The following is a 25,941-nucleotide window of genomic DNA, read 5'->3' on the forward strand; positions in this document are numbered from 1 at the left end:
CGGCATCGCACTGTAAAATTTGTTTTAAGATGTGGCACAAGTCAAAGGCACTATACAAATTGAAATTCTTGTTTCTAGTGCTAGTAAAACTTGATCGTGAAAATCCCTAACATTACACCATCTACAGTTGTGAAAGGTATTGCTTTTAATGGAGGCATCTTTACAATGGATTAATGGAGGCATCTTGACAATGGAATTTTCCATCGGGCATGTTGATGTAAGTGTTTCATATATATTTTGAAATGAAATGTGTGCATCTCCTAATATTGTTACCATATAACAGATTTTTCATTTTACCTCTTTAAAACCCAATTTACAACATCAGCAGCACTGGGGGAAGAGGTCCTGGGATTCAGGAGTAGTAGAAGAAATCTTTTAACTTGTACTGAGGATCTGGGAGTAGGGAAAGTTTTCCCCCAGGATAGCAGAATAGGAGAGGGAAGTCTTGACAGCTGATAGGGTGAAGAACAGAGTATGGGAGTATGGTAATAATGGGAGAGTGATGGCTGGGCTTGGGCAGCAGTGCAGTGGTGTGGCTACTTCAAATTGCATGAAAGTAAAAGATGTGGGGCGGAATGCTCCGATCTCCCAGTTGTGTGTTTCTCAGCAATGCACCGTTCATGGCCGCAGGAATCTCTCTTCCTGCCGCTTGTCAATGGGATTTATAATTGAAGCCACTCACACCACCGGAAAACCCACGGGCAAAGTTACACTGCCAGCGAGAAAAGAGAATCCCCCCAGCCATAGTCTGACGTAGCAAACCTCTTTAGGATCTTCAGCTGCCATCTTATTGTGACTTCAAAATTATACCTAGAGTCCAAGAAGCATGAATCCATTAAGATCTCTGCCACAAGCTGGAAATACCCAATAGTTCTCAACAGTTCAAAGCACATATTGTACTTTCAAACTTGTTCCCCTCTGGCAGAAATTCTTCCTAAAATGGAAATGGAATTTAGGGCCATTTTGTGGCAGCCTCTTAGGCCTTTCACAGTGTAGGAAAACTGCCAACTTTTGTGTTGTGTACAAAATCCAAATTTCTTTAAATGCTGTTTCCTCCTATTTATCCTGTTCAAGATTTCTGTGTCATCCAGGAAAATAAAAATTGAGGGATCCCACCACATGTAATATGTGATTTGTATATACTTCAGCGGCTTCACACTATATCTGCGTATTTTTACATTTCAAATTTCATACATAGACTCTCTAAATATGCATATTAAAAGTATAAAGCTGTTGGCACGCTAAAGCAGCTCAGAAGAAAGCATCACATCGTATTTTATAATTCAATCTGGTAACTAATTTAGATATTTGTACCTTTTCTGTTTTTCACCTTTACAGGAAACAGCTTTCTACCATGCGTATACATTAACAATCTTCCCAGAAGACAAAGTGAATGCACAAAGTAAATATATTGCAATTCATGTCCTGTGTAGTATGTCCTCCGGTCACTGTCTTTAGAAACAAAAGAAAAATTAGAACCTGTGCAAAAGAAGTAGAATTTTCTCATTGACATTCAACTTGGCAATAATCCCTCCATAAAACATAAGCTAGTAAAGAGATTGTTTTAGGACTTCCGGTGGCGGCACATAGAGGGGAAGTCGCATGTTGGGTGGCTCCTGCTTGAGATGTGTTTTTAGGAATTTAAAATCCGGCCCTGGGGGCAACTTACGAATGATTGAATGAAGGAAGATATAAGGAAGACAAAGGATGTCAAAAGGATTAAGAAAAACAGCCATGAAGAAGGGAGGGAGTGAGTGTTCACCGTCGAGTGAAATGGCCAGCCTGGAGATGGCTGAGGCAGGGCTGCTGGGTGGGGCCAAACTGCTTACGGCAGAGATGACGGAGGTGATGTTTTTGGAGCTGGAGAAGCAGTTTGCGAAGCGCACGGAGGTGTTGAGGAAGGAGACGGCGGTGGCTTTGAAGGCGGTGATGGAGGAGGCAATTGCCGCAGTGACGGTAGCTGTGGCGAAGACATCAGTAGAGGTGAGGGAACAGAGCGAGAAGATGAAGGTTGTGGAGGCCACGTTGCAGCACAGTCGAGGCAATAAGGGGCTTCGAGCACAGCTGGAGGACCTGGAGAACTGCTCACGGTGACAAAATCGGAGGATTGTGGGCTTGCCTGAGGGCGTGGAGAGCTCGAGGCCAACCGAGATGTTGGCGAAATTGATGGGGAAGGGTGAGGAGCCCTCCTGGTATGAACTGGACCGAGCCCATCAGTCGCTGAGGCTGATGCCAAAGTTAAATGAGCTGCCAAGGGCTCATCTGCTTCCACAAGCACCATATGAAGGAGAAGGTGTTGAACTGGGCGAAGCAGAAGCAGGAGGTGAAGTGGGCTGGTGCTGGAGCTGGCATATACCAAGAATTGACGGTGAAGCTGGCAAAGCGGCGAACGGCTTTCGGCCGAGTGAAGAAGGCATTATACAACAGCGGGGTGTGATTTGGTGTGGTGTATCCAGCGAAGCTGAGGGTGGCGTCCAGCGCCAGAGATTTCTACTTCGAGACGGTGGAGGCGGCAGAGGCGTTCGTGAAGGCAGAAGGCTTGACAGAAGTGAAGACTTGAAGTGAAGAGGGGTTGTGGACTGTGAATGGGGAGTTGGGAAAGTATATAAATGTTTTGTTTTTTTGACCTGCATTGTTATTTATTTACTTCACACTGTTATAGAGTTTAAGTTTTTTGATTGTCATTCTTTGTTGCAACAGTTTTACGTTACTTTATTGAGATGTTTGGGTTTGGTTGTTTTTCCTGGGACTGGGCAGGAAAGGAGGGGAGGTAAAGCCTTGGGTAGGGGCCCCGTGCTAGCTAACTTAAGTCGGCTAGTGAACGGAGGTGAGGTGGGGGGGGGGATGGGGCTGCGGACACTGAAGCCCGGGGACACTAAATCCCGGGGAGCAGGTTTCGGTGGCCCTAAAAGGTGGTTTGGGAAGCTCCAAAAGCGGTGGCGAGGGGGGTGATGATCTCGTTTAAGGCAAAGGTGGCTAAAGAGGAGAGGGTGGAGCGTCAAAGAGTAATAGATGAGATGTTAGAAATAGACAGGGATTATGCAGAAGGCAGGGAATCAACGGAGTTGGATAACAGGAAGGAGTTGCATGTGTGTTTTGACCGGCTGTCCACAGGGAAGGCAGTGCGCCAATAGAGGCGGGCAAGAGGAGCGGTTTACAAATATGGAGAAAAGGCCAGCTTTGGAGGGATGCAGTGGCGAGGGAAATTGTTCAGGTGCGGGATACAGCTGGGAAGTTGGTGGTGGCTCCAGATTACATTGATAGGGTGTCTGAGGAGTTTTACGAGAGATTGTATAGGTCGGAGCCACCCGGTGAGGATCGGGAGATGCACGAATTCCTGGATGGTTTGGAATAACCGAGGTTGGGGGAGGAGACAGGCCCATATTGGAGGGGGCGATAGCGGAGCAGGAGATAAAAGATGCGAATGGGAGGATGCAGTTGGGGAAGGTAGCAGGGCCAGATGGGTTTCCGGTTGAGTATTACAAGAAATTTAAAGATAAGTTTGCGCCGCTGATGGTGGGGATGTTTGAGGAGGCGATAGGAAAGGGGGCGTTGCCACAGACTTTGGGACAGGCATTGATCTCCCCGTTGTTCAAGAAGGATAAACAGAATGTGGGTCATACAGGGCCATCTCACTTTTGAATGTGGACGCAAAGGTGTTGGCAAAGGCACTGGCAGGTGGGTTGGAAGAGTGCCTCTCGAAGGCGATAGGGGAAGATCAGACAGGTTTGTGAAGGGGAGGCAGCTCTTTTTGAACATTAGGAGGGTATTGAATGTGGTCATGGCACCAGCGGAGGGGAGGGACATTGTGGTTGTGGCATTGGACGCCGAGAAGGCGTTTGACCGAGCAGAGTGGGGGTATTTGATGGCAGTTCTGGAGCGGTTTGGGATTGGGCCACGATTTGCAGATTGGGTAAGGCTGCTGTATAGCGAGCCGAGGGCGAGTGTCCGCACGAATAACATGAATTTGGGATATTTTGCTCTGCAGTGTGGGACCAGGCAGGGTTGTCCTATGATCCCCTGTTGTTCGCACTTGCAATTGAGCCATTGGCCATCGCATTGAGGAGTTCGGAGGTGTGGAAAGGGATAATGTGGGGGGGGGGAACATAGGGAATCTTTGTCTGCGGACAACTTGCTGTTGTATGTATCGGAACTGAGTGGGTCGATGGGGGTCATAATGGAGCAACTACGAGTATTTGGCCTTTTTCAGGATATAAACTAAATTTAGAAAAAAGTGAATATTGTGTGTGTCTCAGCAGGGGTGGGGGGGCTACCATTCCGTAGAATGGGGACTCACTTTAGATATCTGGGGGTGCAGGTGGCACAGGATTTGGGGGGGGCTCCGTAGGTTTAATATTACTAGTTTGTTGGGGAGAGTGAAAGCGGTTCTGACATGGTTGGGTCGTCTCCCTCTGTCACTGGCAGATTGGGTACAGACAATTAAAATGAACGTGTTGCTGCGATTTTTGTTTATTCTTCCTGTACCTGCCAATCTTCCTGCCAAGGGAGGTTGAAAAGATGATTACCTTATTTATATGGGGGGGGGGGGGGGGGGAAGAGAGACTCCCAGTGGGTTAGAATGGAGGGGAGTCTGTGCAGGGGGTTGGGGCTGATGGCGTTGGCAACAGCATCACTCCCGATGACTCCGGGGAAATACTCGGAGTCCAGTAGTAGCAGCAACGTTGAAAATCTGGAGGCAGTTGCTAGGCTGGGTATGGGGGTCAAGGGAAATGCCAACTCGGGTGAATCACAGATTTGAGCCAGGAAAGTGGGCATTAAAGGATTTATTTCTAAGGGGGCCGGTTTGCAGGACTGAAGGAGCTGAAGGTGAAATATAGTTGGGGCAGGGGAACTGTTTCGGTATATGCAGGTCCAAGATTTCGCTCAGAAGGAGTTACAGAACTTTCAGGCGCTCTAGCCTCCACACTGCTGGGGGAGGTGTTGACGACAGGGGGAATGGAGAAGGGGGTGGTGTCTGCGATTTATGGGGCGATTCAGGGAGAAGAAGAGGCACCGTTGGAGGGGATTAAGACAAAGTGGGAGGAAGAGTTGGGAGAGGGCATGGAGGAAGGGTTGTGGTGTGAGGTGTTTCGGAGGGTGAATGCCTCAACTTTGTGCACGAAGTTGGGGCTGATACAGCTGAAGGTGGTGTTTAGGTCACACCTCACAAAGGCGAGGGTGAGCCGACTCGAGGGCGTAGTGGATGTTTGTGAGCGTTGCGGGGAGGGCCCCCACAAACAACGTTCGTATGTTTTGGTCCTGTCCAAAGCTTAAGGGGTATTCAAGGGTGGTCTTCAGGGTAATTTTGAAGGTGGTACATGTGAAGCTTGAGACAGGTCCTCTGGTGGAATATTCGGGGTATCGGATCAGCCGAGGTTGGAAGTGGGTGCGGAGGCAGATGTTTTAGCCTTCGCCTCGTTGATCGCCCGAAAGTGGATCCTGTTGGAGTGGAGGTCAGTTTCTCCACCTGTGCCCTGGCGTGGCGAGGGGATCTGTTGGAGTTTTTAAACACTCGAGAAGGTGAAGTTCGAGTTGAGGTGAAGGATGGAAGGGTTCTACAATTCATGGGCTTTGTTCATTATGCACTTTCAAGAATTGAATGACAACGAACATTGTGTGTGTGTGTGTGGTGTGTGTGTGTGTGGGGGGGGGGGGGATTGTGTCTGTTGTTGGTGACTATGAATGGGGTGATGGTGGATTCCTGATTCCTTTTCTTTAATGTTTGTATTTAAAATGTTGAGGGTTGTTTGGGGGTTGGTGGGAGTGAGGAATTGTTGACCAGGGGATTGACATTGTATTTGTTACTGTTGGTTGTTTGTTGGTGGGTGTAAATTTGGATGAAAATGTGAAAAAGGAGATTATTTTATCTCATGACTTTTAATAAAAATTACATATGAATACTTGATTGAATCTTTTTCAGTGCATTGCTCTAAAGATAAGAATACAGATAGCAAAGCTACTTACTTAGGTGATACAGCATAGTAGATAAATTGTCAGTACCATTGTCCTCTAAATTTTTCGAATCAAAATAATTTAAGCACTGGCGAACAGCGGCATTTATCTGTACAAAAATATATAATGAATGCTTTAAATTTTGCAATGACACTTCATATTACTACTTCAGCACTGAACATTTTCTCTGTAGCTATTATAATCGGCATATAAGAGAATTACAGAATTGTTACAACACAGAATTGTTACAGCATAGAAGGTTGTAGCTCCACCAGTTCTTCAAAAGAGCCTTTTCCCGTAACCTGCAAAGTCTTTTTTTTTCAATTAATAATATAAGTTCCTCTGAATGCCTTGATCGAAGCTGCACGGCTTCAATAGACTTAGTAATTAATATATTTGCTTTTCTAATGCTAATTATAAAAAATACATTATATTTGGAACAACACATTTCCTTATTCTTAACAATCTTTGAAGTCCAAAAATGTTAATGATTTTCTTATCTCAAGGAAATCTGGGAATTATTAAAGTGATAATTACCACACATTTTCTAAATCAAGGATCTTCCATTAATTAAAGAGACATCACTAAATTTCAGATTTTCTCTGCATGACCTGGTGCAGTTAATAAATTGGATCTCTAATTGGAAAATAATGTGCTGCAAAATTAGTCAATAACTCAGTCTTCAGTTTTTTTAAAACAAAATTGAGGAATTCCTTCTGAAACAGTAATTTCAAATGAATATTTTAACGCTACAATGAACACCAGTGCATACTATAAGCTTTTGTATTTCTACTTTCAAACTGATCACTGTTATTTAGCAATCCTTCAGACCAGCATTCTTTCACAATCATGTTATATGTATCACAATCAAGAACCAATGGTGGACTGAGAAAGCTAAGAAGCTGCAACTCCTCGGCGACAAGCACAACACCCGGGCTTTTTCAGTGTCAAAGCAATATATGGACCGAACATCCTAGGCCTTAAACCGGTGCGGAGTAAAGACAGAACCCTTTGAGAGTCAGAGAAATCATCAGCCTTCGATGGAGAGGACACTTGAAAATGAAAAATGAAAATCGCTTATTGTCACGAGTAGGCTTCAATGAAGTTACTGTGAAAAGCCCCTAGTCGCCACATTCCGGGGCCTGTCCGGGGAGGCTGGTACGGGAATCGAACCGCGCTTCTGGCCTGCTTGGTCTGCTTTAAAAGCCAGCGATTTAGCCCAGTGAGCTAAACCAGCACTTCAAAGAATCCTAAATAATGATGCAATCATCGATGAAGACATGTTTGATGGGGAATATTTAATTCCCCATCAAATATGATCTTGGGAATCCCACCAAGCGTGGATGAAGTTGAATCCATCATTAAATACCTGAAGAATGGAGAGGCCGCAGGAGTGGATTCCTGTAGAGATTTTCAAACTTTGAGGAGAAGAGATCACCCCTCATCTCCAGCAACTATTCCTGAAAATCTGGGACAGGAAATAAATTCCTGCTGACCTCAGAGATGCCATTATCGCAACCATATTCAAGAAAGGAGATAAAGTGGACTGTGGGAACTACCAAGGAATCTTCCTACTCTCCATCACCAGGAAGATCATCGCCCGAATCTTCGCAAGTTGCCTTCTCCCAGTCACTGAAGAAATTCTTCCTGAAAACCAGCATAACTTCCGACAAAACTGTGGAACGATGGACATGATTTTCACCACATGACAACTTCAAGAGAAATGCAAGGAGCAACATCAACCACTCTACATGGCCTTCATCGATCTGACCAAGACTTTTAACTCAGTCAATCGAGAAGTGTTATGGAAGACCCAGTCAAAGGCTGGCTAGTCGGTATACAGGTACAGCATGTAATTAAAAAGGCAAATGGAATGTAAGCATTTATTGCAAAAGGACTGGAGTATATAAGTAAAGAATTGTTGTTGCAATTGTATAGGGTGTTGGTGAGACCATATCTGAATATTACGCCCAGCATTGGTCTCCTTATTTGAGGAAGGGTATGGTGGCATCAAAGGCAATTCAGAGAAGGTTCACCATATTGATTCCGGGAAAGAAAGGGTTGACATATGAGGAGAAATTAAACAGTTTGAGCTTGTACTCGCTGGAGTTTAGAAGGATGAGAGGGGATCTGATCGAGGTGTAAAAAATAATAAATAGGATTGATAAATAAATGTAGACCAAATGTTCCCCCTTGTGGGTAAATCTAGAACAAGAGGTCACGGATATAGGTTGAGGTGGTAGATATACAACTGAGATGAAGAGGAACTATTTCTCACAGAGGATAGTGAATTTGTGGAACTCGCTGCTCCATCGTGCGTTGGAATCGGAGTCACGAAACGTTTTCTGGAAAGAGATATATTTTTGATTAAACAACAGGTTAAAGGGATATGGGCAACAGGTGGGGAGGTGGATTTGAGACCTGGAAGAGATAAGCCATGATTGAACTTCTCATAAAATTCCAGGTCCCGGGGCTTTACCCGATTACATTGCCTCCAGCCCCTCCAACAACTCTTCATCGACCTGCGGGAACTCCAGTACCTGCCAGAAATCGTCTCGTCGTCTCCTCCCCGGCTGGTTGTTACCGATTTATACAGCTTACTGGAAAAATCTCAAAACACACATTCACCCCATCGGGTTCAAAACCAGCTTTCCACCTGCGTCCCTCACTTTCCCAATCTCGCTCGCCACCTCCTGCTTCCTCAACTGATGAGCCAGCATCTTATTAGCTTTCTCCTCGTATTCATAGACCGACCGCTCCCCATACCCTCCTCAGCTGCCCCACTGCTACCTGCGGATAGGAGACCAAATTCCAACTGCAGCCTCTGGCATTCTTTCAAAAGCCCATCCTCCGGAGTCTTGCATATCTCCTGTCCGCCCTCAAGATTTCTCCCACCAACCTTTCTAACTCTATCTGCTCCGCCTTCTCCTTGAGTGCCCGAATAGAAGTAAATTCCCCTCTAATAACTGCCTTCAGCACCTCATAGACCACACCTTCTGCCACCTCACCCCTTTAATTGATTTTTTTGTATCCCTCTCACCTGCTCACACACCTCCTCCTCCGCTAATAGCCCCACATCCAACCTCCATTGCAGGCGCTGGGACCTTTCTTTACTCACTCGCAAGTCCACCCAGTGCGGGGCGTGGTCTGACACTGCTACTGCTGAATATTCAGCCTCTACCACCTCTGCCAGCAGAGTTTTGTCCATCACAAAGACATCTATCTGGGAATATACCTTATGTACATGAGAGTAGAATAAAAATTCCTTACCCCTCGGCCTCCCGAATCTCCACACATCGACCCCCCCACATGCTCCCTAAACCCCCCTGGCTCCTTCGCCATAGCTGATACCTTCCCTGACCTAGAACTCGACCGGTCCAACCTTGGATCAAGGACCGTGTTGAAATCTCTCCCCATAATCAATCGATGAGAATCTAGGTACGGAATCTTCCCCAGCACCCTTCTCAAACTCTATGTCATTCCAGTTTGGGGCATATATATTCAACACCACCCACATTCCCTCCAGTTTCCTACTAACCATAACATATCTCTCACCCCCAGGATCCGCCTCTATATTCCCCACCTCGAACGCCAGCCACTTATTAACCAAAATCGCCATCCCCTTCGTTTTAAAGTCTAACCCCGAATGAAACACTTGTTCAATCCATCCCTTCCTCAACCTAATCTGATCCCCCACCTTCAAATGTATCTCCTGCAGCATGGCCACTTCCACCTTTTCACGTTAGTGTCCCTTTAAGAAATGTTTTTGGCTTATCACATGGCTTCAGTGATGTCATTGTGTGGATGGAGCTGCGCTGTGGCTCTGGGAGTTGTTTTACTTTCACTTTGAGTTTGAACTAGTTTTGTTCTGCACAGGTTGAAAGAAAGTTTTTTTCTCTATCTGCATTTTAAAAGCTGTTTCCAGACTGCTTGATAACGTGAAAAGAAATAACTATTTTCTGGAAGAAATTCAAACCTGCTGTTTTGGAAAGGAAACAGGAGCATCCATACCAGGTCTTGAGTGCAGTGCTGGGCCACCCCTTTGAAAAAGGGTTTCTGGTTTATGGGATCTTGTTATTAAATTGGAACAGCTAAAGAGGGAATTTATTAAGGGTTATACATAGATTACTGTAGCTGTGTGGGGCATTTGTGTTTGTAGTTGATAAAAATGCTTATCATGTGTGTTTCTAAAAATGTTAACTACATTCGTAGAATAAAGCTTGTTTTTGATTAAAAGTGCTTAAGGCCTCTGTTGAATAACACCTGAAAGGCAGGCCCTTGTCCTCATCATAACCAAAACCAATAAACAGTTGTAGGTCAGGTGAACTCCATGACATACTTTGGTGTTCACTAAACCCTGGCCCATAACAAATTGGGGGTGTGTGGGGTAAATGTCTATCTTTCGTGATTGGGTTGGCTTAGTGAACTTAAAGGCAGTGAGGGGAGAGCCTATTTGTGTTTGCTTTTCAGGTGTTGTAAATATTAGTTTAAATATGGAGTGTGTTATGGACAATGGCTCTTTCAAAGGCTCAGAGGCTTTTGGGGGTGGAGAAGGTCACACGCAGTACCTTACAAACAGAGACTAAAAAAAGGCTTTTAGATTTAGCAAAAACATTGCAGTTAACATTTTTGTCTGACAAAATACGTAAAGAGGTAATTGCGGCGGTAGCTGAGCATTTAATATTGCCTGAGACACAGTCAGAATCATTGGACATGGCAAGAATTCAATTGTAGATCAAGGAGCTTGAACATGAAAAAGAATTAAAGCAGCTTGAATACAAAATGAGGGATAAAGCAAGAGAAAGGGAGATACAGACCGTGGAAAAAGAAAGAGAGAGATTTTGAACTTCAGGAAAAGGGCCATGAAACGTGACAGTCAGTTGCAATTGGCGGATATAAAGATCCCCAAGTCACCCCCCCCCCGCACTGTGCTTCCGTGAACTAGCCCGCCCAGCTTGCCTGGCAGCCCACGCTCCTGGCGCCTAGAATCCTAGCTGATTCCCTTTCTCCCCCTTCAACTGTGCAAACAATCAAAAGAAGAGTAGAAACGAACAACCCCTCACCAAGCCCAAACACAGGAACCAAGCCCTCATCCCTTAGCAAAGAACGATAAACAGACCTGAAGCCGAAAAAGAGAGAAAAGAAGAAAAAAGAGGGGGGGGGGGGCAAAGGGCTATGGCAGCCTTGAACACCAAAAACATTAGTTTTTTCCCCATCCACAGTACAGAACAGTAACTTCACATCTCCTCCACCAATGTTCAAAGTCCTCCTTCTCCTGCCAGTCCATTGCCGTTCATGAACTCAACTACCTCTTCCGACGAGCCAACATGCAGCTCCCGGCCCCCATATGTCAGCCATAGGCAAGCCAGGTACAGTAGTCCAACTTTACGCCCTCTTGTATAGGGCTGCCTTGACCTTGTTGAAGCTCGCCCTCCTCTTAGCCAGGTCTGCACCCAGGTCCTGGAATACACGGATCTTGCCACCTTCCCAGGCGCAACGCCTCATCTGCCTGGCCCACCTCACGATATGCTCCTTATCAAGGAACCGATGGAGCCGCACCACCATTGCCCTCAGTGGCTCGCTCCCCTGGGGCTTGCGCATCAGTGCCTTGTGGGCTCGATCCACCTCCAACAGCCGGTCAAATGCACCTTCCCCAAGCAGCTTCTCGAGCATCTTCTCCATGTACACACCAGCATACGCTCCTTCGCAACCCTCTGGCAGATCCACAATCCGAATGTTCTATCTGCGTGACCGGTTCTCCAGATCCTCCACCTTCTCCTGCAGTCGCTTCTGCTGGTCCCGCACCAGTCCCAACTCCGCTGCCGTCGAGGCGAACTGATCTTCATGCTCCCCCACCAGCTCCTCCAACTTCTGGATCGCCTGCCCCTAGGCTGCCAGTCTCATCTCAACGCAGTCAACCACCGCCTTGATCGAGTCCACCACCCGGGCCAGGTCCTCAAAACTTTCTTTCCGTTGCTGGGTGAACTCTCATTCAAGAAGCTCACCAGCTTCTCCATCAAACACTGAGCTGGTAGGGCCCTACCCTTCCACCATCTCCGTGTGCATTGCCACACCTGCTGCACCAACTGATTTCCTCTTTCTCGGGCACTTCTGGTCCGCAGCTCCATAAATGAGGGGGTCAATCTCCTCTGCTCACACTCCTACACCTTTGTCCTTCACAATTCCAACTGAAAACTGGGGGAAAGTCCATAAAAAGACTGCCACAAGCGGGAGCTACTACACGTGCCACCACTCACTCCATGGCCGCCACCGGAAGTCCTCCCAACTCTTCTACATGATTTAAAAACTTGGACTATGTACAGACAACACATCAACGCACTGGAGAGGTACCATCAGCTCTGTCTGAGTCAAATTATCTGCATCAGCTGTGAGGACAAGCGTACTAACATCAGCGTCCTTGAAAGAGCCAAGAACACAAGCTTCAAGGCCACGGTCACCCAAAACCAACTCCGCTGGGCTGACCATGTTCTTCAGACACCAGAGTCCCAACTGCCAAAGCAAATTTTCTTTGGCCAACACAAGGAAGGTACCCGAATAAGAAGAGGACAAAGGAAGTCCTTCAAAACACCCTGAAGGCTTACCTCAGAAGAGACCTTCTTGGAGGTGCCTCCTGACTAAAGGGGCACAATTCTTCTAGAACACTCGATGGCAACAGGAGATCAGTAAAAGGAGCCGGAGAAAGAAGTACCAGCAATCTCGAGTCAATGGACCAATCCCATCTCCCGGACACACCTGCCAAGTGTGCAGTTGGAGATATGGCTCTTGGATTGGGCGCATCAGCCACACAAGAATCCATAGAAGCCATGACCAGTGACACGGAGTTTCTTAGGTGGACAATGATACTTGTTAGCAAGTAATCGCCAAGAAGATATGTATCACATACTAAAGTACAGTTTTCTTGACGATCCCCCAGATATGCTGAGAAATTAAATGTATACCAGAATATTAAAAGCACAAACTTACCTAAAAATATTTACATCACTATAAACTCTAACAACTTCCTACTTAAAGGTGGCTGATGCAGCCTAATGAATATATCTTCCTCCCAAACTTTAAACCTTAGCCTGTCCAGTTTAACACCCTGGCATTCCAAACCTTGGCCGGGATTCTCTGAGCCTCCGCGCCAAAATCGCGCTCGGCGCGGGGGCACAGAATGGGGCATCAGACTCGTGATCCCTTCCCGCAATTCTCCATGGGAGTCGTGCAAGTGCGGTCGACGCGGCGCCGGTCGGGGGCCATTGAAAGAGGCCCTCGCGCCGATTCTCTGCCGGCAGCTGGCCGAGTTCCCGCCGGTGTGGTTCTAACATTGTTCCAACCGGCAGGCACTCGGAGTGGCGGCTGTCACGGCCACCCCGGTGGAGGGTGTGGGATTCCGTCACCGGTGGGGAAAGGATCCTCCAGGATGGCCAGGGTTCCGATCAGGGGCCACCAATCGGCGGGCGCACGCAATCTGGGGGGAGCCGGCTTGCTGGGTGGGTCTGCCATGTTGCGCAGGGCCGCCGGCGCAGCCACGACCCGCGGCCGCAAGTGCAGGGCCCCACATTGGCAGTCGGAGCTGCGCGGAGCATTCTGCTGCCCTGCTGGCCCCCTTCAGGTAAGTGAATCGCTGGGCCAAGGGGCCCGATGACGCCGGCGTGAAACGCTCTGGTGTTTACGCCGGCGTTAACACTTATCCACCGTTTCGGAGAATCCCAGCCCATAAATGTACAACTCCCCTGCAACGTATGATTTGATTCCAATCACAAAACGTACAAACATAAAGCATAATATATTGTGAGTCTGATGTGACCTAACAAGTAATCATACTACAACTAGTAGAAGCCAAGGTGTGTTTCCAGACATTAATACCCTTTCTATTCAATCCTTCAATTTCTCCAACATTTCATGTTACTTCTTAAGATGCAAGAAAAATACACAGTTCTTAAGTGTGGAAGACTTACCAAGGACTTGTATTTATTTTCAAGGAGTCTTAGAATGACTGTTCTGCTGTAGTAACCATGCTAGGAAATAGGAACAAATTGTATTAATCTCCTGAAAGATCAAATAGCTGAACATGAAGAACCAAGTTAATTTATGTTTTATGTAAATAACGTCTTAAGTATGAAAATGTTGAAAAGCAACTTCGTATTATCAACATGGTTTGGCACAGTTGACTTCCATTACTCCCAACAAAATTCTGATTCATAAAATCATTTCCCATTACATATTAATTCATAACTGGATTATGGCCCTTTAATTATGATTTCTCTTAATGTTTACACTGGATTTGCTTCTCTTAATGCTTACACTGGATTTGCCAAGTATGACCACTGTACACATATTCTCCTGCCTTAATTTTTATATGTCTGATATTACACATATAATACTTTGCTGAAAAGATCATTTTATTTTCTGCAATTTAATATTTTTGGTTTCTGCAATGTTACAAATAGTTGTGAGCATTTGTATCTGTTTGCATGTGTAGATTTACACATTGATGTGATTTCAAATGTCATATTTATAATTAAAGGCTAAAATAAATCTGACACGTGAGCCCAGAATAGTGGGGTGTAAAAATATTCCCCATCAAGTAGGATGCTTCTATTTGAAATCATCGAGAAGCTTCAAACCAGACCTTATTAGGTGAATTCATCCCCAAAATGCCTACAATCTGGAATTTTCATAGATGGCCGATAGGAGGACTGATACAGCTAACGTAAATGCTGAGCTAGAGTGTCAGAAAATGGGCAAAATTATAGAATTTACAGTGCAGGAGACCATTCAACCCATCGAGTCTGCACCGGCCCTTGGAAAGGGCACCCTTATTAAGCCCACACCTCCACTCTATCCCCGTAACCCAGTAACCCCACCTAACCTTTTTGGACACTAAGGGCAATTTAACATGGTCAGTCCACCTAACCTGCACATCTTTGGACTGTGGGAGGAAACCGGAGCACCTGGAGAAAACCCACGCAGACTCAGGAAGAAAGTGCAGACTCTGCAGTGATCAAAGTCAGGAATCGAACCTGGGACTCTGGAGCTGTGAAGCAACTGTGCTAATCACTATGCTACCATACCATGCGTAATTCTCCCAAAAGGTTTTGAAGTGTGGTCTCTGGCAGGTAAAACAATACGATCCCTGCCGGGTGGGTCTGTGCAATCCAGATTGCCATCCACACACACTTAAACATGAGGTTAGGTGTGTGGACCTAGATATCGGCAAGCTTGGCTCCTCAGAGTTTGAGGTGCCTTTTTTTTTTTAAAAAAAGGTTCCATGAACTTAAGACAACCTTACAGAACTCCCCCCCCCCCCCCCCCCCAACCGTTCTCCCCAATGCAAATCACGTTTCACGTTACGGCCCTCTTGCGAGTCTCCGGCCATAGCACAATCTGCGCCTGCGCAAGCAGGGTTGGAAAATCACACCCCCAGCCCCTCCCTCCCCTCGCTCCAACCCCCAGGCACCCCTCCCCTGCCCCCCACCTATCTGACTCATTCAATTCAAGGTCTGGAGATAATTGAAGCAGACACTGAGGCCTGGATATTAACAGTGGTGAGTTACATAGGTGGATCAGGAGGTTTCCAATAGGGGAAGTCTAAGTTTCCCTGCATGGAGTGGGGTTTTAACTTTTAACCTTCACAGCTTTCCCATCTGCAAGACTGCCTGTTCAGAAGAGTTTTCTAAACCAGCAAGGTGGTTTTTTTATTCCCAAATGTGTTCATGGGACTTGGGCTTCGCAAGCTGGGCCAGCATTTATTCCCATTCCTAATTGCCCTTGAGGGGGCAGTTAAGAGTCAATCACATTGTTAGTGGGTCTGGAGTCACATGTGGGCCATGCCAGGTAAGGACGACAGATTTCCTTCTCTAAAGGACATTAGTTAGCCAGGTGGAGTTTTACAATTGGCAATGGTTTCTTGGTCATTATTAGACATTTTAAATTCCAGATTTTTAATTAATTCAAATTTCACCATCCACAGTGGTGGAATTTGAACCTTGGGGCCCCAGAGCATTACTCTGGGTCTCTGGTTTACTCGTCTAGTGACAATACCACTACACCACCACCTTCTCCTCCCCAAACACTACCGCCTCCCCAAGGTCTTCACAGTAGGCTGCAGGAGCCGTCAAGTCTGATCCGCAACCTCAGGTGGTGCCAACGGCGCAATCTACTGGCCGCTTTGCACCCGAATGGCTTCCTGACAGTCGTTACACTTTGCGAGATCTCCCCGGGTCTCCTGAGATGTTGCAATCCAGATCCCGCCCACAAAGGGTGGGATCCAGTCCCGCAGAGTGAAGTCAGCGTAGAAGCTGAGTTGCCTCTGCACTGGCTGGATTGAGGCCGCATCTACCAGCCTCACTGAGGAGACCCTAGCTGGGCGCCGTTCAAGACTGGTCCCCATGAATGGGGACCAGGTGGAATGGTACCAGTGGGGAGGGAGCTCCCGGCTGGACAGCTTCTGGACAGGGTGGCACTCTGGCATGGTTGAGGCACCCACCTGGACACCATGACAGGGCTACCCAGCCCTATTACATAATAGGGGTTAATATCAATAGATCTACCATAGGTATGAAAAAGTTGAGAACACAGAGGGCTATAGGGCCAGGTTTAGCATAGTGGGCTAAACAGCTATCTTGTAATGCAGAACAATGCCAGCAGCGCAGGTTCAATTCTCGTACCGGCCTCCCCGAACAGGCACCGGGATGTGGCGACTAGGGGCTTTTCACAGTAACTTCATTGACACCTACTTTTGACAATAAGCGACTATTATTATAATTAGCCAGCCTTGGTCATGACCAAAGCATATGCAAGTGTTGCAGGAGCCAAATGGTGTCACGTACATGCAGGATCCAGCTAGAGTATATTCCAGTAAGTCTTGCCCTAGGCAGTCAGAGCCTACGTTGACTATTAAGTTAAAGAAGACCATGTCTAATACACAGTGTGAAGAATACATTCTTCAATGCATGAAAAGACTCGACTGCCATAGATGGCAAGAAAGTTCAGTATTCAAGTCCCACTCCCAAGATGCCTTAATATTAGCCAAAGACAGACCAAAGAGTTTTTGAATAATGTTATTAATGCATGAAACAGTTTCATGAAACATTGGTAAGTGGTGGAAACTTGCCAGCAGAGCCGGCGGGAAACTCCCTGAAAATCCCGCCACAAATGAACTCTCAAATTTTTCCGCTGAATCAAGCCCAGACAAACAAAGAACAAAGAAAATTACAGCACAGGAACAGGTCCTTCGGCCCTCCAAGCCTGCGCCGACCATTCTGCCCGTCTAAACTAAAATCTTCTACACTTGGGAGGAGCTGAAAGGGAGCAGTAAGATTCCCTACTTTTTAAAAAACGTAACTTGCAGTTTTGCAGTGAGTGGGAGGAGCCAAATTGCGCTCTGGGAAGGTGAGTGAATTGATTTCACCTGGCAGTTTCAGTGCTTGGGAGGAGCTGAAAGGGAGCGGTAAGATTCCCTACTTTAAAAAAAGCTTAACCTGCAGTTTTGCAGTGAGTGGGAGGAGCCGAATTGCGCTCTGGGAGGGTGAGTGAACTGATATATTTGGGCAGCGGCTAAACCCGAGACACTACACATGTAGTGTCTCCCACCCGCCCTCCTCCTCTAACCAAAAAAAAAGACTATGTTGAAAAGGAGCAGCGGACATCAGGTTCTCAGTGGGAGCAGTGGCGAGGGGTCTTTGCGAAGGTAAGTTTACCTCTTTAAAACTTTAAAAACTTACCTGGAAGAGCGACATCACAGCAAAGCAGAGATATGATTGGCTGGTAAGGAAAGTGCTCCAATTAGCAGCAGCTAGGAGAAATTTAACTCTTCGTGTGTTGGTAAGTATTGTGATTGGTAAGTAAAATCTTTGTTCCTTTCACTTATTAATTATTTGATAGTATAGTTTGTAGTCAGTTAAGGTAAAGGGTAAAAATGGCAGGAGATCCCAGACCCGTGTTATGTTCCTCGTGCTCAATGTGGGAGTTTAGGGACGCGGCCGATGTCCCTGACTCCTTCATGTACGCAAGGTGTGTCCAGCTGCAGCACCTGTTAGACCGCATGACGGCTCTGGAGCTGCGGGTGGACTCACTTTGGAGCATCCGCGATGCTGAGGAGGTCGTGGATAGCACGTTCAGTGAGTTGGTCACACCGCAGATTAGGATTGGTGAGGGAGACAGGGAATGGGTGACCAAAAGGCAGAGAAAGAGCAGGAAGGCAGTGCAGATGTCCCCTGCGGTCATCTCCCTCCAAAACAGGTATACCGTTTTGGATACTGTTGGGGGAGATGACTCACCAGCGGAAAGCAGTAGTAGCCAGGCTCATGGCACCGTGGCTGGCTCTGCTGCACAGAAGGGCAGGAAAAAGACTGGCAGAGCTATAGTCATAGGGATTCAATTGTAAGGGGAGTAGACAGGCGTTTCTGTGGTCGAAAACGAGACTCCCGAATGGTATGTTGCCTCCCGTGTGCTCGGGTCAGAGATGTCTCCGATCGGCTCCAGGACATACTAAAGGGGGAGGGTGAACAGCCAGTTGCCGTGGTGCATATAGGCACCAACGATATAGGTAAAAAAAAGGATGAGGTCCTACAATCAGAATTTAAGGAGTTAGGAGACAAGTTAAAAAGTAGGACCTCAAAGGTAGTAATCTCAGGATTGCTACCAATGCCACGGTACAATCAGAGTAGAAATTCAAGAATAGTCAGTATGAATACGTGGCTTGAGAGATGGTGCAGGAGGGAGGGGTTCAGATTTCTGGGACATTGGAACCGGTTCTGGGGGCGGTGGGACCATTACAAACCGGATGGTCTACACCTGGGTAGGACTGGAACCAATGTCCTAGGGGGTGCTTTTGCTAACACTGTTGGGGAGGTTTTAAACTAATGTGGCAGGGGGATGGGAAGAGATGATGAACGCAAAGGGACAGGTGGTCTGTCATGCATTTGTTTTAATACGACAAATGTAGCAGGTAAGGCAGATGAACTTAGGGCTTGGATCAGTACCTGGGAATATGATGTTATTGGTATTACTGAGACTTGGTTGAGGGAAGGGCAGGACTGGCAACTGAATATCCCAGGGTATAGATGCTTCAGGAGGGATAGAGAGGGAGGTAGAAGGGGTGGAGGAGTTGCATTACTGTTCAGAGATGATATCACAGCTGTGATTAAGGAGGGCACGATGGAGGTTTCGAGCACTGAGGCAATATGGGTAGAGCTAAGAAATAGGAATGGTGCAGTAACATTGTTGGGACTTTACTACCAAAACTTCAAGGAGGGCTTGCTTTGCCAAATTCTTCCCATAATTTTAGGTGTGCCAGTATTCATAAGCTTATATATTTGGGTCCACTTACTTTAAGGTAATGACAAGCCTGTTTGGACAACTGTGGAATATTACTCTTGCCTCTCTGTCTCTCCTGTTTCCTCATTATGTTCACAGTTACCAGCTTGTATGAATCGCTAAGCACAAAATAGCATTGTGTTGAGCTGTATTTTGGAAGGTCTAATGCAGGTAGGGAATATACAGTGAATGGTAGAACCCTCAAGAGTATTGACAGTCAGAGAGATCTTGGTGTACAGGTCCACAGGTCACTGAAAGGAGCAACACAGGTAGAGAAGGTAGTCAAGAAGGCATACGGCATGTTGGCCTTCATTGGCCGGGACATTAAGTATAAAAATTGGAAAGTCACGTTGCAGCTGTATAGAACCTTAGTTAGGCCACACTTGGGAGTATAGTGTTCAATTCTGGTCGCCACACTACCAGAAGGATATGGAGGCTTTAAAAAGGGTGCAGAAGAGATATACCAGGATGTTGCCTGGTATGGAGGGCATTAGCTATGAGGAGAGGTTGAATGAACTCACTGGAACGACAGAGGTTGAGGAGCGACCTGATAGAGGTCTACAAAATTATGAGGGGCATAGACAGAGTGGATGGTCATAGACTTTTTCCCAGGGTAGAGGGGTCCATTACTAGTGGGCATAGGTTTAATGTGCGAGGGGCAAGGTTTAGTGAAGATGTACGAGGTAAGTTTTTTTTTAACACAGAGGGTAGTGGGTGCCTGGAACTCGCTACCGGAGGAGGTGATGGAAGCAGGGACAATAGTGATGCTTAAGGGGAATCTTGACAAATACATGAATAGGTTGGGAATAGAGGGATATGGACTCCGGAAGTGTAGAAGATTTCAGGTTAGACGGGTAGCACAGTCGGCGCAGGCTTGGAGGGCCGAAGAGCATGTTCCCGTGCTGTATTTTTCCTTGTTCTTTGTATTTAGTCTGTAGCCTGAAAAATTACCAAACTGGAGCAGAATGCCAACAGCATTGACACACAAAGGTCAGACATGTACAACAAAAGATCATCAGCATAAAGAGAGACCTTATGAAATAAACCAGCCCGTTAATTCCAATGACATCCTTATTGGATCGAAGGGACACAGCAACTGGTCCAATAGCAATAGCAAAAAGAAATGGAGATAAAGGACAGCCATGGCTGGGGCCTCTGTAGAGGGGAAAATAAGCAGTGTATGAAAGGTTGGTTTGAATCAAAGCTACAGGTGGTGAATATAACATTTTTTTTTTTTTTTTAATATAAATTTAGAGTACCCAATTATTTTTTCTATTAAGGGGCAATTTAGCGTGGCCAATCCACCTACTCTGCACATTTTTGGGTTGTGGGGGTGAAACCCACGCAGACACGGGGAGAATGTGCAAACTCCACACGGACAGTGACCCAGAGCCGGGATCGAACCTGGGACCTCAGCGCCGTGAGGCGGTTGTGCTAACCACTAGGCCACCGTGCTGCCTTGTGAATATAACATTTTAATCCACAAGATAAAAACTGGATCAAAACCAAATTTTTCTAAAGCTTTGAATAAATAATCCCATTTCCACGGTCAATTGCATCTTTGGAAATTATAACTTCTGGTAGAGAAGGAATGTTGAGGTAAATAATATTAAATAGCTGCCTTGAGTTGGAGAATGACTGTCAATGCTTAATAAAGCCAAATGAATCAGAAGAGACAACAGTTGGCAAAATGGGCTCCAAATGGAAGGCAAGATCTTTGGTTTGTATCTTGTAATCTCTTTGTAGCAGAGAAATAAGGCAATAGGAGCTTCAAGCAAGGGGTCTTTAACATTTTTCAACAATAGTGAGATACAGATTACCATAAGAGATTCTGAGAAGGGTAAACTAAGCAGAGGAGATAAATGGGAGGCAAGCATTTTCTAAAAATCAACAGAAAAGCCATTAAGTCCTGGAGATTTACAACTTTGCAGCTTGATTGCTTGACCTATTTCTAGGGTTGAAAGGGAACTATTAACAGGTCTCAATGTTGGAATATCAACCTTGTCAAAAAAAGAATGAAAACTAGAATTGCCAGCCGCTTGAGAGGAATACAGGGTGGACGAGAAAGTTTTAAACTGATTGTTTATATATCTAATGTGGAAATACCAGTTTCGATGCGAATTTTAGAGTACCCAATTATTTTTTTCCAAATTAAGAGGCAATTTAGCGTGGCCAATCCACCTAACCTGCATATCTTTGGGTCGTGGGGGTGAAACCCACGCAGACACAGGGAGAATGTGCAAACTCCACATAGACAGTGACCCAGGGCCGGGATGCGAACCCGGGTCCTCAGTGCTAACCACTGCGCCATTTGCCACCCTCGAGAGGTGCGAAATTGGTAACAAATATTTTGCTAGCTTTTTCACCATGTTCATAGTACCGTTGTCTTTTTTCAGAAAAAGTTGCTGAGCCTAGTTGGTGGATAAAAGATCAAATTCTGTCTGTAAACTGTCTGGGTGCTTTCCGAAGGAGGAGCAGAAGCGTTCTGCCAATCAATTTGGAGTATAAGGTCAATTAATTCAGATAGGGGGCAGCACAGTGGCGCAGTGGGTCAGCCCTGCGGCCTCACGCCGCTGAGGTCCCAGGTTCGATCCCGGCTCTGGGTCACTGTCCGTGTGGAGTTTGCACTTTCTCCCCGTGTTTGCGTGGGTTTCGCCCCCACAACCCAAAAAAAAAAAGATGTGCAGGCTAGGTGGATTGGCCATGCTAAATTTCCCCTTAATTGGAAAATGAATTGGGTACTCTAAAAATATTTTTTTTTTTTATTAATTCAGATAGAAGATTTGAATGCTGCTTAATGATCCTTACAGTGTATAAAATGATCTAACCATGGATCAGATGCCTTAAATGCTTCCCAAATAGTGGATACAGTTACATCAGGTGTCATATTGATGTTTAGAACAAATTAATCTGGGAGGAGTTAAATTTAATAAATTCTTCATCAAACAGGATCAATATGCCAAGTACGTGGAGAGGCTACTTTTTCAGGAAAGCATCGCTTCATTGATATGGGCGGCACGGTAGCACAGTGGTTAGCACTGTTGTTTCACAGCACCAGGATCCCAGGTTCGATTCCCAGCTTTGGTCACTGTCTAGGCGGAGTCTGCACGTTCTCCTGGTGTCTGCGTGGGTTTCCTCCGGGTGCTCCGGTTTCCTCTCACAAATCCCGAAAGAAGAGCTTGGACATTCTGAATTGTCCCTCAGTGTCCCCGAACAGGTGCAGGAGTGTGGTGACTAGGGTTTTTTCACAGTAACTTTATTGCAGTTAATATAAGCTTACTTATGGCAATGATATCAATTAGTATTATGGTCAGATATAAAAATGCTATGAAATTCACTGGAATCTAAAAGCAAAAGAAGTTTAATATCCAAAAGAAAAAATCTATTCTTGAATAAGAATAACGATCTGGAGACTTGTAAAATGGAATTAATAACAAAAGCTGATCTAGCAAAAGCATATTAACCAGCTTTAGAGTGGTCAAGAAGAGGATTTAAAACAGAATTGAAGTCCCCACCCAGAATCAGATGATAACTGCGAAAGTTAGGCAAAGAGAAAAACTGAGCATTATCCCAACTAGATGTATATAGATTGCCAGATTTATATGTTTACTAAATAAACTACCAGATGCAATCACATAACAGTCTTTAGGATCTATAAGGATCTGAAGTGACAAATGGGATATTTTTATGAATTAAAAATTAGGAATTGAAAGCTCCCTGATTTAGAGTGAAATTGGGAGTGAAAGACCTGCATCCCATCCCTCTTCCTGAGCCTAAAATGATCTAAATTGCACAAATGAGTCTCTTGAACAAAAACAATATCAGCCTGGAGTTTCTGCAGGTGAGAAAATACCGTATGCATTTCACAGGGTGATTCAGCCTTTTTACATTTCAACTAACAAAATTTGTCGAAACTTTGGACATATTGCATACAATGTTTTTTGATGTCATTGCAGAAAAAAGGAAAATTATCAACTGACCAAACAGGCACCCAAGGGGAAACAAATAGCGAACTGATGACGTCTACTTAAAGAGCAGCCAAAGAAAGGAAAATAAGAGAGAAGAGAAAAGGAACAAAAATAGAAAATTGACCCCAACCCCAGCCTTCCCCAAATGGAGGCTCTTCTAAAGCTAGATGTGAACATAGCCATCTTAAGATAACCCAAAAGAACTTGGGTCCAAAACCCCAGCTTGGGCTCGGCAATAGCATTAATATTTCAATGCTGAAACTGTAATCACAATAGGGCCGCATGGAGGCAGTGGTTGGCACTGCTGTCGCACAGCTCCAGGGTCCCAGGTTCAATTCCGGCCTCGGGTGACTGTGTGTGAAGTTTGCATTTTCTCCCCGTGTCTGTGTGGGTTACCTCTGGGTGCTCCGGTTTCCTCCCACAGTCCAAGGATGTGCAGGCTAGGTGGATTGGCCATGCTAAATTGCCCCTTCGTGTCCAAAAGGGTAGGAGGGGTTACTGGGTTACGGGGATAGGGTGGAGGCGTGAGCTTAAGTAGGGTGTCTTCCCAAGGGCCAGTGCACTCACTGGGCTGAATGGCCTCCTTCTGCACTGTATCGAAGTACCAAGTGATTACAAATATCATAATCAGAGGGCGCGATTCTCCGCAAATGCGGCGAGTCGTAAAGGCTGCCATGAAACTGGCCATGTTTCACGGAAGCCTCCACGCCCCCTCCCGGGATCCGATCCGGGCGGGGCTAGCAGTGGGGCCCCGTGAATCACAGCATCGCGGGCTTAGCAACCGTCACTAAGTCCGTGTGCCAAGCGTCACGCCGGCTGACGCGCACGATGTCAGCCGCGCATGCGCAGATTGGATGGCTCCAACCCGCGCATGCGCGGGCCCGTCATCTCTCTCGGCCGCCCCGCGGACTGATCCTGCGGGGCGGCGGACGGAGAAAGAGTGCGTTCGTTACGGACGAAATTCCCGCGATTGGTGGGCACCGATCGCGGGCCCATGCTCCCCTTGGCACGGCCGTGGTACTGCCGTGCCAATCGGGGCCCTGGATGCCCAGAACGGGCATGTTGCGGCCGTTTTTACGACGGCAGCAAGCAGGTGTGTTTGCTGCCGTAAAAACGGCCGTAAAGGCCTGGGAACTCGGCCCATCGGCCTGGGGAGAATCGCTGTTCGCCGTAAAAAACGGCGAGCAGCGATTCGTGTCGTGGGGCGGCCGTGGGGGGGGGGGGGGGGGGGAGAATAGCGGGAGGGCGTGAAAAATGTCGGGGACACCCTCCCGCTATTCTCTGACCCGTCGTGGGCAGCGGAGAATCGCGCCCAGAGTCTTCCAACCTTCGCGGTTGCTCTTATTATAGTATTGCCTTCATGCATTCAACATCAGCAATATGTTGAGGCAGCTGTATAAGAGGAGACAAAATACTTGAAAAGAGAAAAATAAGCTTCCCACAGCTGAAATTCAATGGAATGTTGACAGCCATCGCAGGCTATCAAACAAATCAGTGAGTCGACCAGGAGCCATGCTTCATGTAATACAATATTTAGCTGATTCTGGATCAAGGAATATTTTCTGAGCACCATTGCTATCCTAATGACTATTAATCTGGAAGGATTGCAGTAGGAGATCCTTAAGCTTCACAAAGGCAGCTCTTTTCTTGGCTGCCATTGCAATGAAATCTGGAAAAATAAATATTTTGTTGCTTTTACCTTTCTGTCTAGTCAGCTGCAGAATCTCTTCCTTGATGTGTTTGTAATGGAATTTAATAATGGAAGGCCTTGATCTCATCCAGGCCGTGGTGTGCTGTGATTAGCAGCAGCATCTGAGGCAAATCCAGCAAATTTTTCAGCAGCTGTGCCACAAATTCAGTAGAGCGAAGGCCCTCCCAGTTCTCCCCAACTCCAGAAATCCTGAGTTGATCTCCTCGACCTTGCTTCAAGGTCTTCAGTTTTAACCATCAATTTGTGGACTACTGATGAGAGTGAAACCACTTTATTCTTAAGCTGTACCACTCTGTCTGAATACTTATTGGTGATGTACTTGAGACTGGCAAGGCGCTTCCCATGTGATGAGCAAACAGCATTTGATCAGACAGTAGCAATCTGACCATGAAGTTCAGTAGATAAAATTCCACCTTGTTGTCGATTTTAAATCAAAGTTCTGACCTCCGAGAAGCAAGAGCAACAAGAATTTTGTGTTTTCCATGTTTGGGAGTTCTTTTGTCAGATGATCAGCAGACATAAACAATGCAAAGGCTTGACGGACCAATCTGTGCTTTCGATCTTTGATCGAGGCGGCACCAAGATGAAACAAAAATGGCACTCAAGTCTGGCAAAAAATAGAATAGACCCGGAAAAAGGAAAAAAGATGACAGTAACAGCTAGGTAAAGCTTGGGCACTATGTAAATTGAACGGACAAGGGAATTGTTGTGTTTTGTTCTTCAAAACTAAGTTGATCTGGTTGGCAGCTTGGAAAAAAAAACAATCTTCACATCACATTGCTTGAGAGCACTCCTCCAAGACATCCATTTTTGAGTGTTCAAATTCAACCCAAAACATCAAACGTTTACCATCATAGAAATTATTGTTTACCTCAAGTACAAATTTCAACTCACCCAAATCTGTGAAATTGAACTTGGCTGTGTCATTTGATGCCGAGTGTAATTTTACCTGATGGAGTCCATGTTGCACAAGCAGACTTCTGATGC

At 46.1% G+C, this 25,941-nt stretch overlaps 1 protein-coding gene across 1 annotated transcript in view; it reads right to left on the reverse strand.

Annotated features, from left to right (window-relative positions):
- The window catches only part of tbc1d32 (TBC1 domain family, member 32), a 348,975-nt gene that overhangs the window by 238,731 nt on the left and 84,303 nt on the right, over nt 1–25,941 (reverse strand). The window contains 3 exon segments of the mRNA XM_038799703.1: nt 1,315–1,452; nt 5,965–6,061; nt 13,914–13,973. Of these exon segments, the coding sequence (XP_038655631.1) occupies nt 1,315–1,452; nt 5,965–6,061; nt 13,914–13,973 (295 nt within the window).

This window comes from Scyliorhinus canicula, chromosome 6 (assembly GCF_902713615.1).
Source record: "Scyliorhinus canicula chromosome 6, sScyCan1.1, whole genome shotgun sequence".
NCBI lineage: Eukaryota > Metazoa > Chordata > Chondrichthyes > Carcharhiniformes > Scyliorhinidae > Scyliorhinus > Scyliorhinus canicula.